General features: G+C 40.3%; 2 protein-coding genes across 5 annotated transcripts; both read left to right on the top strand.

The window, feature by feature from the left end:
- Positions 1 to 381: 381 nt before the first annotated feature.
- LOC117374640 (zinc finger CCCH domain-containing protein 7B-like) lies at positions 382 to 10,255 on the top strand. Its single transcript, XM_033970815.2, has 21 exons — positions 382 to 559; positions 738 to 884; positions 950 to 986; positions 1,287 to 1,484; positions 3,266 to 3,424; positions 3,903 to 3,983; positions 4,363 to 4,417; positions 4,529 to 4,770; positions 5,083 to 5,671; positions 5,887 to 6,024; positions 6,189 to 6,347; positions 6,472 to 6,686; positions 7,054 to 7,154; positions 7,226 to 7,407; positions 7,495 to 7,583; positions 7,661 to 7,809; positions 7,921 to 8,026; positions 8,120 to 8,225; positions 8,324 to 8,454; positions 8,926 to 9,095; positions 9,175 to 10,255. The coding sequence occupies exons 1-21, from the start codon at positions 531 to 533 to the stop codon at positions 9,353 to 9,355; spliced, it is 3,264 nt and encodes a 1,087-aa protein (XP_033826706.2). The 5' UTR covers positions 382 to 530; the 3' UTR covers positions 9,356 to 10,255.
- Positions 10,256 to 10,538: 283 nt separating this feature from the next.
- On the top strand, positions 10,539 to 16,982 carry tefb (TEF transcription factor, PAR bZIP family member b). Of its 4 annotated transcripts, none has more exons than XM_033971189.2 (4): positions 10,539 to 10,785; positions 13,139 to 13,693; positions 13,788 to 14,005; positions 14,131 to 16,982. In XM_033971189.2, exons 1-4 carry the CDS (start codon positions 10,680 to 10,682, stop codon positions 14,344 to 14,346), a joined length of 1,095 nt encoding a protein of 364 aa, XP_033827080.1. In that variant the 5' UTR covers positions 10,539 to 10,679; the 3' UTR covers positions 14,347 to 16,982. The 4 variants fall into 4 exon arrangements, with proteins under 4 accessions (XP_033827080.1, XP_055079479.1, XP_033827078.1 ...); XM_055223504.1 differs by having other exon boundaries at positions 10,570 to 10,785; positions 13,139 to 13,702; XM_033971187.2 differs by lacking the exon at positions 10,539 to 10,785 and adding an exon at positions 11,817 to 12,631.
- Positions 16,983 to 19,064: the final 2,082 nt, after the last annotated feature.

Raw genomic sequence — 19,064 nt, 5'->3', positions numbered from 1 at the left:
TCCAAAAAGACTACAAATGGGCAAAGGCGAAATGTGTACTGTGGAAAATGACTTTCAGTGAATAACCTTACAGTGAATGAATCATGTAAATATTTGGATTTGATCATATTTTACTGACTGGGATGTAGCTGAAGAATGATAGAAGATACAGTCTGTGCGCAGAGGAGGCGCCTGTGAGGTAGTACTTTGGGCAGTGAGTAGGCGCCTGTGAGGTAGTACTTTGGGCAGTGAGTAGGCGCCTGTGAGGTAGTACTTTGGGCAGTGAGTAGGCGCCTGTGAGGTAGTACTTTGGGCAGTGAGTAGGCGCCTGTGAGGTAGTACTTTGGGCAGTGAGTAGGCGCCTGTGAGGCAGTGCGTCGGGCGTAAACACACAAACACAGTGACGAGCTGCTCTTCTGGCGCATGAACTTATGTGAAACGAAACTTAAGCGGAGCCGCCGAGACACGACAGTAAAAAAACACCTTATTTTGGTGGTAATAATAATGACACCGAGGCATGTTTTCACTTTTTTGCTTTAAATAATATTTTCATGAATCAGTTGATGTTGCTGAATGATAGGTAGGTGTGTCTAAAGTTTTGGGTTATAGCTGTGAGAAAAGCATGCCACAAGAAAACACCGGATGTTATGTTTTATATAGTTGGTTTTGCTAAAGTATTGTATTTTTTAAATGTTGTATGTGTTAAGAAAGTTGTATTTGACTTTCTCACGTGTTGTCATGCTGGCCTTCACCCTCAGGAGCAGCATGGACCAGAGGAGCAGCAGCCTGGACCAGAGGAGCAGCAGCCTGGACCAGAGGAGCAGCAGCCTGGACCAGAGGAGCAGCATGGATCCTGCCAGGCTCAAGCGCAAAGGAGAAATCATCAAGGCCCTGCAGTTCATACAGTGCGCAATTCTTTCGCCTCTTCTTCTGAAACTTGTTATTTGTCTCATATTGTATTTTTGCCTAGGTCCTCTTTGGCTTATCCCGACCCTGAAGGCTATCAGGTACCAGCTGTTCTCAGAAATCTCAAAATTTTCTTTAACTTTTGGTCTATTACTCCCTTGATTCATTAGAGTTGGTTTACCCAAAAATGCAACACATTGAATAAAATGATTTGTCTGTTTATAATATTATTGTTGTTTGTTTTTGTTTTTATCTTATGACCGCAACTTGTAAATATTTTGCTTTCTATGACATTTTGCTGTTATGTTTTGCTGTTTGCATCATAAAATGTTTAACCCAGACTGTGCCAGAATCTTCCCAAAGTAAAAATTATGTAACCCATTTGTCTCTTTCTCTCTTAGGATTTCTTAACTGGCTTAGTCTGCAACCTCCTGGAGGAAGGGAATACGCTGTTCAAAGACGGAGCATGGGAGGAGGCTCTGAAGGAATTTAGTGAAGGTCTCAGTGTTTCTCAGTATGCCGCCTCCGAAGACATCCACATCCCAGAAGTACTTTTGGAGAGCTTGTATGTGAACCGTGCTGCTGCATATTATAGTATGGTGAGACAGTCATTTACTTTAAGCAAGCTGTTCTTCCAAACATAGTTTATCGTTCTACGTTGTTGCTGGTATCACAGTCTAGACAAAGCTAAGGCTGTAACTCCACATATGCACTGAATGGGTTGTGTCTGCTGCACATCTGATGTTTTGACTGAGTATTGTTAATAATGTGTCAGAATCTTTAATTACACCTCGCCCCGAAAAGGACATGGATGATATCACCTGAAAAATGTCAGTTAATACCAAGTAGTGTTCGATAAAGAACCATCTTAACTATGTAGTGTTGAAACTTGATACTCATTTCAACAAGAAACTGAAAAAACTTGGCTCTTTCCTGCATAGTTTTAGGATGGTCTTAATTGACATCAAAACCAATGTTGTTCCAGTAACATTTTACTTTTTATCTGATGTGATATCGATATTTGTCCTTAGTCTATATCACACAATGGATATCGGAGAGTTCACTAAGGACACTCAGTTTTATTACAGTATAAGAGCAAAAAATTACTCTAGTAAAAGGCTGTCTCTAAAAAAAATCTGCAAGAATAAAGAAGATTTTGAGAACTTAAGCATTAGAGTCAAATCAAAATGGGCTTGATAAATTGTGCTGATTTAAGCACTTAAACTGTTCTACTTAGTCACTTTCTGCTACAGAGCGTGGATGAAATGAGGTAACACAAACGTTATCCTCATTCTGAAAATACAAAGTGGTATTGGATCGACGATTTGGTCAGAGTACTCTTCGATACCGATACAAGAAAAATGTATCAGAGCCATTGATGACACCAATATTGGAACAACTTTTATCAGAACTATTAGAATTATAAGACCGTATGGATCTACTAGAGAAATTTACATTATTTTGGATTAAAAATGACTAAAACTCCAGATGCTCACTATACTAATTTTATATTTTAAACAATTGTAAATACCCTGATACCCTGTAAAATGAGTACATTCTGTCACACACACGCAGAATGTTCCAAAATGTAATGGGAAATGTAATAATTACCTGCAATTGTCTTGTTATCCAATCACAAAGAAATGTGTTCAGAAATAATTAGATTCAACCAGTGAAATGACCATATAAACGTGCAACTTAATGTTTACACAACAGTACGACGTGCAGCTGGGCATGGGACGATATTGAAATGTAGTATCGCGATTAACGATTATATCACGATAATTGTTAAAGTTGCTGACAGTTTAAAATGTGGCTATGAATAATTATAATTTAAATCTTATTAATAAGTTCCATGTTTAAATAACTTATAGTCTTGTACTTTGTCATCAATGAAAACATCTGCGATTTAGCGGAGAATATTCTGGATGTGCAGGGCCGTCAACTGAAATTTGGGGGCCCGGGGGCAAGTCTCACCTGGGCCCCCCTCTAATACAAATTAATAAGAAGAGAGTCCAATCCTGGGCCTCGAAACTCTGGGACAACAGACCTCTTTGTCCCCCCCGTCGACTCCCCTGTGGATAAATAATTTGGGGTTTTTTCTGCACATTCTGGCGATTATCTTTGTTGGTAATTTTCACTCTTATATAAAATGTCCCACGAACGATCATTGTCAGCGCTTTTTTATCACGATAATTGATGATATTGTTTATTGCCCCGTCCCTACGTGCTACACTATCGTTTTCTTTTGCTTTGATGCACCTGTGAACCGCATTATTCATCTCACTCACTTTCCTCTAACCTGAACCAAATACCCTTGTGTCATTGTCATATTTATGTTTTAACGTTGTTGAAGCACAGTCTTATTCCTGATACCCAGGGTGAATATGGTCAAGGCGTAGAGGACTGTGATAAAGCTCTCGAGGTGTGTAAAGAAAGCCGCCGCGCTCTGTTCAGAAAGGCCCTGTGTCTGAAAGAGCTGGGGAAGTACAAAGAGGCCTACAGCTGCACCACAGACTGTCTGCTCATCAATCGCATGGTAAAGAAAACATATTTATTCATTATCCAGCCACTCCTTCTCCTTTTAACAGACGCAAACTATGTAAGGATGTGGTGACAGTCGACCGATAAGTCTATGCAAAAATATATTAAAAAAAATATATATAAAAATAAAAAACAACAAAACCAGACAGAGATACTAATATTTACAAAGGTTTGCTCTAGTACTCTGCAAACTGTAGCTTTGACAAAACATCAATACAGCTGAATCTAGAAAAGGCAAAGGATTAAAGAGATTAAACTGTTATATCTGATGATGGTTTACAGTATTTTACAATTTCTTGTGTTTTCAGGCTATTTCTGCAAAGCAAATTTACAGTTACAGTTCACTACCTCAAGGCCAAAGCTTAATTTAGACCTAACCCATCATGTCCATTTCTCTTCAATGGACTTTATACTTTTGTATTTGTTTAACTTTTATACACAGATCCTTCATCTTTAATGTTCATGTATTTCAGGACAGTCAAGTGAATGAGCTCGCGCAGGAGTTGGCCGTTCATCTGGGACTGAAGATACGCAAACCCTATGTCAGCACAAAGGTGAGGGGTCAATTCTCTGTGTGGTTATAATTAGGTGCACAGAAAAGAGAAGAGCTACAGAAATGACCAAAACACTTTTCAAACCCACAGCTGCCATGAAAACCAGTCCAAATGTACACTTGTCCTAAAATAATTGCATAATATTAAATACTTGCCTGCAGCCTAAAAAAGTAGCTGTCTGTATGCAGCCTAGGCTTAGGAAAATGTTTATGTATAAAAAATATGTAGATATATATTGTATGTTGAGATATAAATCCAGCCAGTCCCTTTAAAATAGTGGATCTACTGCTGTTCTGTGAGCTGCTGGGCCATAAACACTTTATTTATGTTTAATTAATTGTTTTGTGTTTTTTGGGGGTTTTTTTGTTTGTTTTTTTAGATAATCAAGGATTATACAGGAAATGGCTCTTGTCCTCTGGCCAAAATTACTCAAGGTATGAATAAATAACATTTTCAATTTGTATCTGATTACATTTAAATAAATGTATTAAAGCTACAAATTTACCATAGAATTAATATATATCATTGTTTTACCATATTGTCAGAAAACTTCTCCAGCCGAGATCAGACTCTGTCGACGGCTCAGGGCCCGGCTCAGGGCCCGGCTCAGGGCCCGGCTCAGGGCCCGGCTCAGGGCCCGGCTCAGGGCCCGGCTCAGGGCCCGGCTCAGGGCCCGGCTCAGGGCCCGGTCTCATCTGTGCCAGAACTGCCTGATGACTCTGACTTGGTGGGAGATGACTTGGATAGTTTATTAGACACTCTCCATAATGAGCCGGCGCAAACTGAGGTGAATTTTCTTTTATGCACAATAATGAATATTAGTTTGATTGTGGAAAAACCACGTCAGAGATCATTAACTTTTTACTGGGTTTATTTATGGGTTTTAGCTTGATGGAAAATTAGCACAGTTGCCATTTAACAATTCACAACACAATATTCTATTTTCATATGTGAAAAATGTTTTCAAATAAGTATGTGGATTATCTGTTATCTTCTGTTCTGTTAGGCTGGCTGGATGTGCACTGTATTTACAAACTTTAGTTTAGTCAGACATGTTTGTGAAAGTCGTTGTCCTTCTCTTACACTTAATATTTTACAGAGCCATTTCCAAGCCTTCTCTGCCCCCGGTGTGGAGACCCTGTCCAACCACACTGTCCCTCCTGTCCCTCCTGTCCTCCCTGCCCCCACACCACACCTGCCCCCGGCCTTCTTCAGCTCGGCGGGCAGCCAGCTCAACTGCCTGGACTCCTTTGCTGCCGGTGGCATTATGGTTTCCACACTGGACGCTCTTGATGACGTTTCAACTTCAGACAGTTTATGTGCCTTAGACCAACAATCTTTAATTTTATTTGGAACAAACACTATGACACACAATTCCCTGAATGATCTTGACTCATTAGACGACCTGCTGCCTTCAGAGGCCACTGCTGCAAAAGAGGCTCCTGTATCAAACAATGAAAAACAAAAATATATGGAGGAAGCCTCGGATATGCTTCATAAGATTTCTACAACTGGTTTCATTGGTGAAAAGAAGTTAAAAGCCATCGATCGCCTCGATTCTCTCGATTCCCTTGATTCTCTTGATTCTCATGATGCTCTTGATGCTCTCGACATGTTTCCCTCTACAGAGAACATAGCAGCAGTGGTGGGAGCTGGTTTGGATGCGCTCTCAGATTTACAATTAAATGGTAATTTAAAGACAACACTCAGCTGGTGAAAAATAGATCTGTTGTTTCAGACCTAAAACAGCTAAGCTAACCTGCTTCTTGCAACTTCATTTGAGAAACACTGATTCAGACTTTAGAGACTTTAGACATGCACAGTTCGGTTCAGTTTTATAAAAGAGCAGTTTTTCTACAGGTTTCACATAACAGAAAATAATTGTTTATTTGTGTAACTCCAGGTGAATTTTCTTTAAGCTCTGTACCTCTGATAACTTCGATTAAGGAAAGAAATAAATGTTCATCAGCCAGAGGGTCACAGGCCTTGACCTTGACTCACAAGTTTATGCTGGCATGCTCAACGTGTTACCCTCGAACAGGTGCGTATGTTGTACTGATTTATTTATTTATTTGTTGAATAATTGCACACAATGGCATGACACATAAAACACAGACACATTTTACACCACTTTCAGTTTGTGTTTTACCTGACACTGTTTTGGTTAGATTTGAAAATACCTATGGATTTCTCTTTCACCACTAGGAAAGGGGATTTATACATTTGCTCACAAGCCTGACCTTGTGCACAGCTGTGAGAAAAACATTTTACTCTGTCGAGAAAAGGACGGTGTTTTACCCTGGACCAGAGTTCGGCCCATGCCTGCGTGGACGTCTTTTACCGGGCCGTTCGTGCTTTGCAGAGGTATGAAGAGGTTCAAAAAGTGAATTTGAACATTGTGAGACAAAAGTTGATATCTTTCAATGTTTTATTTGGTGTATATTTACAATAACAATGTAAAAATACTGGAGTCTGTTTTTGTGTCCAGAACTACTGAAATCTGGAGATCTTGGATTATGTAAATATGGAGAGGACTGCACATTTGCCTTTAACCAGATGGAGATTGATGTTTGGACTGAGGAGAGAAAGGGGAGGTTCGACCGTAAACTCCTGTGTGAAAAACCAGCTGTGAAGCAGGAACCTGTCAATGGCGTCAGACAGATTCTTCAGGAAAACAAGGGCGTGTTTATCTTTCTATGTGGGGTACAGACGTAACTTTAAGTTATATATTTTACTGTACAACAGTAGTACATTGCTTTTTATAATATGAGTGTATGCCACGTGCTATAGTTTGGGTTCCTGCAAAATCACAATATTTTAAAGCTCCATAGTTCTTGAGCTTGAGAGCACAACAGAATTTTATGATAGAATTTATCTTTTAACTCTTGTGGTTGATTGCTCTGTAAATACTGGGCCTATGCACAGCAAACAAATTGGAGCAAAGTTCAGTTTCTTCTCTGTTATCAGAAACGAGCGAAGGTGAAATTATGATATCAAATTGTAGATTAATTTATAGGAAAGTGATTCTGTTTATATAAATATAATGCTTTGGTTTCTTCTGTGTTTGTAGGCCTGCTTTGACTGTAAACCTACAATAATAAGCAAGTGCAGCAAAGACGATAACACCATCTGCTCCAACACAAGCGCTCGACACCTGTTTGATACCAATAAGTACGCCTGTTAATGTTTTTTCTGTTAACTATTATATATTTATTTACACATGTCCTTGCTTTGTGCCACAGGTGCTTGGCTTTTATGATGAGGAACATCACAGTGAGGTACAGAAAGATTCGCGTCCTGCAGCTGCACTGCCAGTTGGATTTATGTCGCCACTGCATCAGATACGGATGTCTGCTGGGAGATAAGTGCATGTTTGCCCACTCTGATGTCGAACTCAAAACATGGAAGCTGCAGAGAGAGACTGGTACTCTCATCACTTTGCCCAAACGATGACATATTTCACGGGCCTACGCTGAAACTGCTAATGTAATATTTTGTAATATTTTCACAGGAATCACACCAGATGAGATAGTGAAAGTATCCACCAATTACTATGAAAAACTAAACAAAAATACAAGCAACCAACAACAAGGCAACAAAGTAAATAACTTTAAGAGCACTGCATTGTCAGGTTTTCTTTCTGTCTTTGCCATGACGTCTTACAATCGTTGCTGCAGTCTTTAGGTCCAGGAAACCCAAAAGGAGGAAGACCAAAGGAGCGTCTCAACATGAGGATGAGGTTTGTCTGTGGTCACTGCTGGCGTGATGGAGTCTCAAGTGACCCAGACAAGTCTCTAAAGTACTGCTCAGCTAAAGCTAGACACATGTGAGTGGCACGTGATCCAATATATGACAACGAACATGACCATTTGGAACATCATTAAGTGCGGTCTGTTACTCACTACAAATACAAATCTGCTTTGGTTGCGGACTACAGGTGGACTAAAGACAAGAGAATATTACTGGTGAAATCCTCGGAGAGAAGTAAATGGGTTATGGTCCGAACGCTGCCACATTGCAAGCATTTCCCGTTGCATTATGATGTACTCGAGCTTTTTATTCACTCAGTATAAACTTTATTTGTCCTTGTTGGCTGTTTTTGGTCTGAAATGTGCACTGTTCATGTTCTACCGTAGATATGCCATCGAATTTTGGACAGAGGAAGATGTAACGTGGGGAACTGCACATTTGCCCACAGTCAAGAAGAGAAGGATATGTGGACTTATATGAAGAATAATAAATGTGAGTAAATGTGCAAAAACCTTTGTGGTGAAAATGTGCTATTAATATTTGTAAATATTAAAATACTAACACAATGAACACATTTATGGCATTTGCAGTAGTGGATATGCAGCAAGTATATGACATGTGGCTACAGTTAAGCACTCTAAACCATCAAAATGAGGAGCCTGTTGTTACGCAGCCTGAAGAGAAAAGCATTGTGATGCCAACAGACTATGCAGAGCCAATGGTTTGTACAGTATCTATTTTCTAACAACAGAAACCTGCTCACAGAAAATACAAATGTGCACAATTAGGCTACGGTGCATCTTACTCATCTTAACCTATATACTGAGGACACAATTTTACACTTACTATGGATGAAAAGTCAGGGATGCCTCGCTCTCACTGAACTTTAACGACACTGAAGGCTGCAGTACCACTATTGACCAGTTGCAGGCGCTCAAGATTAGAGAAATGTTTTGGATGTTTTTTTTTTTTTACTTTGCTTTGGAATCTGGAAACTGAAAGTGAAGAGCTCAATCTGCTCTGCTGATTGGATAATGATTTTAACAACTAAAATGTTTAAAGTAACATTACAAACAGGAAATTACTGTTGCATAATGTCTTTGTCTTCAGTTATGACATAAACACAACTAGTGATGTTTATGAAAGATTCTACATACGCTACATTAAATTTGACATTGTATTTTTGGTTTAGGACGGCTTTCACTGCAGACTTTGTGGTAGACATAGTAACAGTGAAAGGCAGTGGCAGCAGCACATCTCCAGTGAAAAGCACAAAGATCGTGTGTTCAGCTGTGATGAAGAAGAGAAGGCCCTGACATGGAACTACAGATTCCCAGCAAAATGCTTTCACCTCTGCCCCAAGTAAGACCATTAAATTCATTTAAATCGACCTGTGCCAAAGTCAGTCTTACACCTGTCCACACCGGCGTGTGTTTTCCAGGCTGGAGGATGACTGTCCTGATGGCGTGAGCTGTGACTACGCCCACAGTCTAGAGGAGCTGCAGGAGTGGATCGAGAGAAGAGATTTCCTCCGACGTAAACTAGACAGAGCCAGGGAGGACATGCTCATAATGGCTGATGAGTCTGATTTTGGAAAGTATAACTTTCTACTGCAGGATTGAAATTATTGTCTTTCTCAGATATAATCACCTGTCGGAATATTTACACTTTACAGTCGTGTTAGAGCCTCTGACACTCGTAAGAAGCTTTACAGCGGATTTAGTATTTGCCTAAAATCAGTGGTGGAAGAAGTAGTCCGTTTTGTTACTGAAGTAAAAGTACAGATACTGGAGCAAAAAAATACTCAAGCAAAAATATCACATAAAAAACTGACTTAAGTAAAAATATTAAAGTACCAGTTTGAAAAGTTAGAGCATTTCGCACAGACTTTGAGTCTTATAAAGCTTCAGTTGCAGTGACTTTCATCAAGATTTGTGCTGAATTTTATTCAACAGAAAGTATTGAATCAGTCGGGGGGGTTTTCAACCTGTTTTTATTTGTATATTTTTGTTTACTCAAATTATGAACATGTTAAAAATAAACCCCCAGCCTTTTCAACACACAACACACAATAATAAAAAATGCTTTTACTTTTCAGTCCTGTTCAAAAATGTAGTGGAGTAAAAAGTATACACTTTAAAATATACTTAAGTACAAATCTTAGGTATCTGCACTTTACTTAAGTGCAGTACTTTAATACTTGTACTTTGTGTGTTGATTTTAGGTGGAACGTAAAAAGAAGATAGTCATATTTATGTTGGCACAAGATCATAGTTGCATGAAACATTTTATGATGGCTTCATATACACAATTACATCAGTTTGTTACACACTTATTGAATTTAAAGGTAACAGTTCTACAGTTTGTGTATTGACATTGTTCGTAAGAATCAGTGATGCCTTTCCCCATTTTGTATTCAGTGTTTGTTTTTTAAGGTTTCAGCTGTTGACCCAACAATGATTTGGAGTTGAACGTTCCCAAACAAATAAAAAAAGCGTCTATTAAGTAAAGCTTGGATCCATTTGCTTTTGTCACAAGATGGCGCTATGCAGCAGTCTCCATTTTAAACACGTGCCGCTGTACGTGGAGTGAAATGTGCCATTCTGTCCTGCACTTGTTTTGATTCTCAGCTCTGGCTCCGCCCCCTGAGGCCCATTGGTCTATTCTCTGCTCTAGCTCCGCCCTTTAAAGCTCATTGGTCGGATGCCTCTGCTCTAGCTCCGCCCTCTAAAGCTCATTGGTCCAGAGCTGTGATTGACAGGTGTTTCTTTCGCTGCAGCCCTCTGTGTGGGCGGGGCCAGTCGTGCTCATTAAAATCCATTTGTTCAGACACATGGAGCCCGTGGATCGACCTCAGACCCGCTGTAAAGTTAGTTCAGAGTGTTGAAAGTCTGCCGTGGTGCACTAACTTCTACTTCAAGCGTCCTCTCAAAGATATTTAACATCATGACAGCTGCAAGTCAAATCCTTTTTGGAGATAGGAGTGATGTGTCTGATCTGCTGAGGTGTCTAGCTGAACATCCCTTCTCATTTCCTTCCTTTGAGGACAATGGTAAGAACAAGACTCTTTGTTTTTGTTGGCATTAGTATTTTCAAAGTGTTAAAATGTGGAATAAATGTGGTTCATGAGAATGTGTCTGTGCTGCCAGATGTTTTTGTGCTTAAACAAACTGATGAGTGAAAAGAAACACTGCACTGGTGGATAGTTTGTGCGCCTCAATAAGATAAGTACAGTGATGCGCCATAACTCAAGCTCTTCACTTTCTGCAGTTCCAAGTTTTGACTGTGTGAAAGTGCACAAAGCGACCAGCAGAGGGCGCTATAATCACGCGTCATAAAAACAATTAATTGGACTTATCTTGTTGTGATAAGACTCAATCCTTGCACATTTTATTTACTAATGCATCTCAAAAAAAATATTGAAAATGTGTATTATTCATTTGCTCCTTTTCACATCCAGCCTGTGTAAACCTGCTGAATGTCCACATTTTTTCTTGCTGAAATTCTGTAGTTCTTGGCTAATGGAGCTGACTGTGGTGCTGGTGTGTGTGTGTGTGTGTGTGTGTGTGTGTGTGTGTGTGTGTGTGTGTAGTCCTTTAGTGACCTGCTGTGTGATTTGGACATAGTGTTCCTCAACGCGAACATCCTCCTCCCTCAGATAATGACACCACGCGCCCCTTTCAGTTCTATGAGTCCTGAGTATGTTATGATCACGTTAAGCACAGTGTAAATGCATAATAATTATTTTTACTAGTTAAGGCTGTATTTATAATAACCCAATAGCAACAACAAAACTGGGGTATTTGTATAGTAAATAATTAATGATGATACCTTGGTCCTGTGATTTCTGTTATTGTCACTTTTTTTTTTTCTTTTTCTCATTTTAATAATAATAACAATAATAATAACAATAATAATAGTATAAGTAATTGTAATAATAATAAAAGTAGTAGTAATTGTAATAATAATACTAGTAAAGACGCCTCTGTAGTGATTAAAACATGTCCCAGTGTGTTTTAATATTGACATTATGCACATCACCGCTGCATAGCTCCAGCTCATAGTACGCATGCGCAGGATCAGACCACGCCCCTCGACAGCTTGTACCTTCACGTGAGCAGGGTGGTGGTGCTGCACGTGCGTGGCCACGAGTGTCTCCTGAAGGACAGAACAGCAACGAAACAAACACGACCCACGCGGGCTCTTTACGGCTCAGCTCAGCGCACAGCAGAGTGTAGTTTAACAGCTGTGTTTTGTGATTAAAGGAGCCACAACAGGACAATTTTGACAAACGTACCGATCATTTTTCGCTTTATTTTTGAAACTGTACACAGAATATTTTTTCTTTGTTTCATATTTAGCTTTAATATTAATATTTGTACTTAATTATAAACGTCTGCAGCGTTCGTAAAAACAATACAGTGGTGCAGAAACAGATTGTTGTTTTAGTGAAATGAGAAACAAACCAATCAGCGTCAGCCGTTAGTGCTCGCGCGGGGGGCGGGGCTACTGCGGGCGTGGGCGGGGCTGCTGCGTGTGTGGGCGGGGCTACAGCGCGTGCAGAGACTGTGGATGGACAGAGCGGGGGGTTTGTGGCGTTGTTTTGTCACCAGAAACGCGTTAACATTGACAAAGAAGGATCGTTTAAGCCTCGTGCACTTCGATTCAGCAGCGTAAAGCCGCGTCGTGCTCGTTTTTACTCAAGTCTCGCCGTGAGGACCGTTTCGCCCGCTGTGTTCTTCAGACAGACGGAACAATGCCTGGCAAAGCCGCCGTGACAGTGGCCATTAAACCCAGTGATCCTGCAAGTACAGCCGGGCCACAAAAGTCTTTTCCATTCGCTCTGAAGAAGATAATGGACATCCCCCCTCCAAACATCCTGGAGGAAGGCGACGACGGTAAGATCGTGTGCCAGCTGTGCTTTGTGTCCCAGTGCAGGGACCATTCAGCGCCTTTAATCCTGTCCTCAGTCTAATCTGCTCAAATTGTGTGTAAAATGAAGGTTTATGGTTCAAAAACTGTGAGCATAGACAAAGACACTTGGGCTGCACACACTGTACTGCTGCATGGAGCCAGTCTTGTTCGAAGATAAAAGAAAATCAGAAAAGAACAAAAAGTCCCCATGCACGCTGCCTTTTAGCAGTGTGGGATCCAATGCACCTATTACAACCTGAGAAACTAAGACATGTGTGCATCAGTCTGTACGATCTATTATCAGATTCAAACTAAATTCCAGCGATTTTTCTTCCTTGGTTTTAGTTTTTTTTTTCTTAAGTTCAATGTCCTTTTAATGTCATTTGCCACTGACCTCATGCAGTTTGAGTGTGTGGACTTTTTTCTTTGATTTACTTTATGCATGCTTTCATGGAAATACATAGCAATTTTGTGAAACTTGTCTCGTGCAGAAATCGAGAAAGAGAAGCTGGGCTCTTCAGAGGAGGTGGATGGGGGCGTGGCAGGAGGTGCCACCACTGGTGGTGCTTCGAGGGGCAGTGGTGGCGGTGGCAGTGGAGGAGTCTCTGCCTCCTTGACCCCAGCCATTTGGGACAAGACCATCCCCTATGATGGAGAGACGTTCCACTTGGAGTACATGGACCTGGATGAGTTCCTGCTGGAGAATGGCATCCCTGTGAGTCTGGAGGAGGATGAGCTGCAGAAGACTGTGAGTGGAGGAGAAGGCAAAGGAAAAACTGTTCCCAAGGCCAGTATTAGCACCAGCAGCACTACTACTACTACTACAACTACTACTGCTGCTGCTGTTGTCCCCACCTCAGTAGAATCTCCTACTTTGGAAGGCACCTCTGAGCAAGAAGAACCCATCACTGTTACTACATTACAGCCAGCCAAGATTGAAGAGGAAGAGGAGGAGGACACGCAGGAGCAAGAAGAAGAAGAAGAAGAAGAGACACAGACTGAACCAGTGACAACAAAAGCAGCAGACGTAAAGGAAAAGAAAAAGGGTACGTTAAGTTAATGTTTTTTTATCCATTGCATTTTGATGTTTCTTACTCTAATAATAGAGCAGTCAAATGCAAATAATTATATTGTTCACAGAGAGCAGTCCTGGAGACAGGAATACACCATCGCCCATTGACCCAGATGCCATTGAAGTGGACATTAACTTTCAGCCTGATCCCACTGACCTGGTGCTGTCCAGTGTACCAGGAGGAGAGCTGTTTAATCCACGAAAACACAGATTCTCTGATGAAGATCTCAAACCACAGCCCATGATTAAGAAGGCCAAGAAGGTGTTTGTTCCTGATGAGCAGAAGGTCGGTACAAGTGGATATTTGTACATGTTTTAAGTAATGGGATCACAAGTGTCTTTGTTCTTTTGATTCTGCAAAATGGACAGATTCAAATTTTATAACTTTTCTTTCTTATAATTTTCTTTTAGGATGAGAAATACTGGTCGAGAAGAAAGAAGAATAATTTGGCAGCTAAACGTTCCCGAGATGCACGTCGGCTCAAAGAGAACCAGATCACAGTGCGGGCGTCTTTCTTGGAGCGGGAAAATGCAGCTCTTCGACAGCAAGTGGCAGAGCTCCGAAAGGACTGTGGCCGCTGCAAAAACATCCTGGCTCGCTATGAGGCCAAGTACGGTCCGCTGTAAAGTCTGGGAGATCAGTTTAAGAAGTATCAATGAGACATAAGCAGAACACCCTTCCCCGCAGTATCCAACACAGACACAAACACCAAGGGAATCTAAATTTTGGCGTGGCTGATGCCCAGTGACTGTTCCTAAGTTTGGGACACAGGCTGGCAGGGTGAGGCGGTCTGGGAGCGGTGGTCACAGGGAGGCCTGTGCAGAGCGCCTGGCTTCTACTCAGGCTGGTGAGAGTTGACAATGGCAGATTCTCCCATGGTCAAAACCACTCGGAAAACAGGTTTATTACGTTTTCGAAGGAGAAGGTTAGTTCAAATTAGAGCTACAGGATTTGAAACACAACAGTTTTAGAAAGCATGAGTCATTTAGAAGTCGCGTCACACCCTCACTTTTCCTAGAAGAGTTGCACTTGTGTTTGTGTGTGCATTTCAGTGTTCGGGACAGAGGCTTCCAGGGTTGTTGTTTTACAGTTGGCAGCGTTAAACGGTTACGTTTTAGGAGCGTAGGAGATAGTAGTGCTCCAGGCCTGAGGAGAGCAGCAGAGAGCACAGTGTCCAGGGTCAGTTCTGTTATAGTTCTTCCACGTTGTGGTCATGGACACTAAACAGGCTAAATCTACTTGTGCACTCCATGTGTTTAATCCAGTTTGCACTTATTCTTACAGACTGTGGTAATGGGGCGGTAGGTGATGGGAGAACTATACTTTGTGAATGCCACTGTAACAATTCTGGGAGAAAAACATGCATGGTCTACAGCTCAGAGCTACAGCTTTCACTTTTTTACATATCTCAGATTTCTTCCAAAGCCTCACACATGATAGATCATTTTACAAAGAAAAATATTTTTTGTCAGTTATCAAAATGTATGAAGTTCTACAGGGCCCTCACAGGTGGAGGGGTATGTTAAAATGAAGGAAATGTTTATTTTACTGCACATTGCAAGAAGAGGGTGCTTCAGCCACTGCCTGCCTTGACATGATGTAGTGAAAGGTGGATCTTTATTTTTGCAGTTTTTTGCTTGTAAATACTCTGAGACAGGGATGCAGACTGTGTCTTTATTAACCCAATACTATTCCTTATATTTGCCAAATAGTCAATGAGTGCTGTATTTATTCTGATGGTAATAACACATCTGTTGATTGTGATGTAAAACAATGTCAGATTATTCCTTTATGGAAGATTACTTTTACTGAAACCAATGATAAAGCAGGGAATTCAATGGGTAAACTGTGCTTTTAGATGTTTGTTTTAAAACAGATTTATAAAGTATTCTCTACATGAACATGAACTCACAAGGACAGGGACACCCCTAATATCTCATCCAACACTTACTTTTGGCTGGATCAAAGTGTGGGAGGACTCACAGTGAGCACATCAAATGCAGCATTAGATTCTTTGGCAAAGTTGCTGAGCTCAGTTTGCGACTGGACTGAGATTTGTATCTAAATTAGTAACAATAAATGCATTACTGACTGTTACGGGACTGTTCAAAGTGTCTTTGGATGATGCAGATTTTTGTGAAGCCGTTGGTTTGTGCTCATAATCGCCTCAGTCATGAACAAAATTTACCATGGCAATAATATTCAGCTATTTATGCTTGTTTTATTTCAGTGATGTCGTATGTAAAACTGTCATGTGATACTAAATAGAAATGTCCCAAAGTCATTTATGCTTCCAGTTGCTCTGTTGCCTGGGATTGTTATGCATGAGGCCCAGTTAGAATTTGTCTTTTGCTAAATATTTGACACCAAGTGTACTTAAAGTCTGTAATCATCACTTAGACTAGTTTTGATGACTACACCAATGGTATTTTCTCTGAAAACATCCTTGCCACGTATTCCTGTTAATGTGTGCTCCATTTTGGATGAAGGCTGCATCTTTTGATCACTGTGTGGATTGTTCAACGTTAACTCAGCGTACATTTTTATATATGATAGATGCACTGAACCTACTGGTTTGTCTCTTAATAGATTCTCTAGTATTTTGTTTTTTAATGGTGCGTTTGTTGTCTTTGATTTTTGTATTGACATTCAGACTTGAAACATTACATTTTCTACATCAATGCTGGTGATAATTGCTGACATGTTGAGAGAAAATATTGCAGAAAACTTTATAGTGAAAACAGCAAATGGTATGTAGCAGATTTTAGATATGGTTGGTTTCAAACTAGCTAGTCCGACTTTGGCAGGTTTTCTGTTTTAAACATGGTAACTTGCATTTATATTAAAAAAAGTGCTTTTGGCAATCGTCACATACGGCTTCACCTTTAAAACATTTGTTCTACCTTTATTGTCAAGGTATGACTTAAGAGCAGCTAATGAGTGTGATTTAAAAATATTTGAACCATCTCAGCATAAAGCAAACTGCAGCTCTTATACTTTGCATGCAAGTGGTGCCTATATGTTTGTTTTTTTGTCAGGTTTTCCTCTTATGCATTGTAGGCATTCGTGTTGGGTGCTTGTTATAGCCTAAATATGTTTACTATTCTGAAAGTAGCTCCTGGAAAAATGTTGAGTACAATTTTGGATTATTTTTCTTTTATGTATTTTCCATTGTTCTAACGGTGTAAACTAGGATATGTGCTTTTCCACGCTCTGTCCTGTATCTTGTATTATGCATAAAAATAAACAGAAATTTAATGACCCACTGTGTGCTCATTTGACCTTGATGATCTAAACCGCTTTGGCAAGAAATGGCAATGAGAAAAGAATGAGATTTGGACCAGAGGAGATCCCGTACAATTCCAGTATCTTAGACAGTTCAGTTCATCACATTTTGTGGTTTAATTTGTGGTTTTCCTCTCTTTGGGCTCATCATTATTCCAGAGGAGTAGAAGATGTTGCGTAATGATCTCATCGACACTGGGGAGCACTGTTGCGTAACACTGGGATGCAGAGGCAGCATCCAGCTCCAGCGTGCAGAGGGTGGGGTGGGTACGGAGAGAGGAAAAGCCAGGGACAATGATAAAAGGGAGGGGCTCTAGGAACGTGCTGACGGGACGGGGCATGACGGGAGAAGATGCTGCGTGAAAGAGACAGGGATGGATGTGATGGATAAACAACAGAAGAAAGGGGCGGGACTATTAGGCAGTGATGACAACATGAGGAGGGGCCCAGTCTATATGTGCACTACAACGCCAAAAAGCTTTCAATCCCCCAGAAGAATACACTCACAGCACTAAATGATGAAACGTAAAGTAAGACCCGCCAGGCTGGGGTGTGTGTATGCAGCTCACACACACACACACACACTCTCTGAAAAAAGGACAGTAGTGTTGAGTTTTGAGCTTCTCTGAAAATGAACAATTATTTTAGTCTTGAGAAGCTCTGGGTTTGTGTCTAATATGCACATGAACTCACAATCACGCCACGAGCTTATGTTTTCCATGCTTCCTTTTGAAGGTTTCTTTTATTACAAACTTAAAAAAGAATCTGATACAGTAAAAACTGCAGTATTAATCCCCCGTCCTAGAGGGGCTGCACAGAAAACAGGTCATTGCATTTCAGTAGTGAACATCATACACATCAGGTAAAAAATAGGGAAAACATTAATAAAATACAAGCAGTAAATGCACTATTTAGTTAAATTTCTCTATTTTGTTTGTATATTTTTTAATCTTCAATAGGAAATAAACATTTACACATGAAATATAAGCAAAAGACATCTCTATATAAAGGAAAATCTCTTATCTTTGCCCAATTTGTTTTCAACCCTGACTGTAAAAAACGTGTTTGAAATGGTTTTTGAATACACCAAATCTGATTCACTTTAGAAAGTCCTTGAAACTAGAGACAAATACCTGCATGCAGTTCACTAAAACACAAATGAGCAATTTGTTTTAGCACAGGCCATCGTTGTCAGGGTCAGTTACCTACAGTCATGTCCACAAATCTGTCTAAACCTGCTTCAGAGACGAGGTAGCACCTCCCAAAACACCTAGGACCACAGCACTGCATTAAACTGCATAAACGTGAGAATCTAAGCAAAGATAGTTTCAGTAAATGGGATTGTTAAGTGTGACATCCACAGCTTACTTGGGTCCAACGGTTCTGAGTTGTTCCATAAACAGAAATAGGGACATTGTCAGAACAGAGACAGACCCGTTTCAGCCTAAATATCACCGGGTGAACATTTCTACAACAAAAGTCATGTAGTATTTTTATAGTTACGGCCTCAATAAAATAAAAAAAAATCTAAGTCTGAAAGGCATCTTCAGAGAAGAGCTAAAGTACACGTGTTTTGGTACTGTCAAACATTAAATCAGCATTGTTCAAAACCCTGGAGCAGGTTAAATTCTGCCAAACTGTTTTTATAGTAAATGATGGATTCCATTGGACCCAGAAGGAGGGTTATGACATCAGCACTTAAGTCTCAGATTATGGCTATAATATCAGGACCAGGATGTAAATAAATAAAATCAGGCGGAATCATCAAATGTGGAGAATGCATAACCTTTGAAAGATAATGAATTATGTCAAATGCACTTGAAAAAGGGCCTAAGATTTGCAAAGGAATTATCGAGTACAGTAAAGTACATACTGGGACACTGATATATTATTTTGGTTTTCATGAACTTCCCATGTGAACATAGAGTGGTCAGAATGCAGTCGTTTTCCTTCACAAACCCTTTGTAAACATTCAGAACTCGTTTCTAATCTCCTTCAAAAGTGAATACATTAACCCGTCTTATTAGACAAATGCTGTACACGGTACAATACACATTCA

The sequence above is a fragment of the Periophthalmus magnuspinnatus genome, chromosome 8 (genome assembly GCF_009829125.3).
Source record: "Periophthalmus magnuspinnatus isolate fPerMag1 chromosome 8, fPerMag1.2.pri, whole genome shotgun sequence".
In the NCBI taxonomy this organism is placed as follows: domain Eukaryota; kingdom Metazoa; phylum Chordata; class Actinopteri; order Gobiiformes; family Gobiidae; genus Periophthalmus; species Periophthalmus magnuspinnatus.
This window is presented reverse-complemented; position numbering and strand designations above follow the sequence as displayed.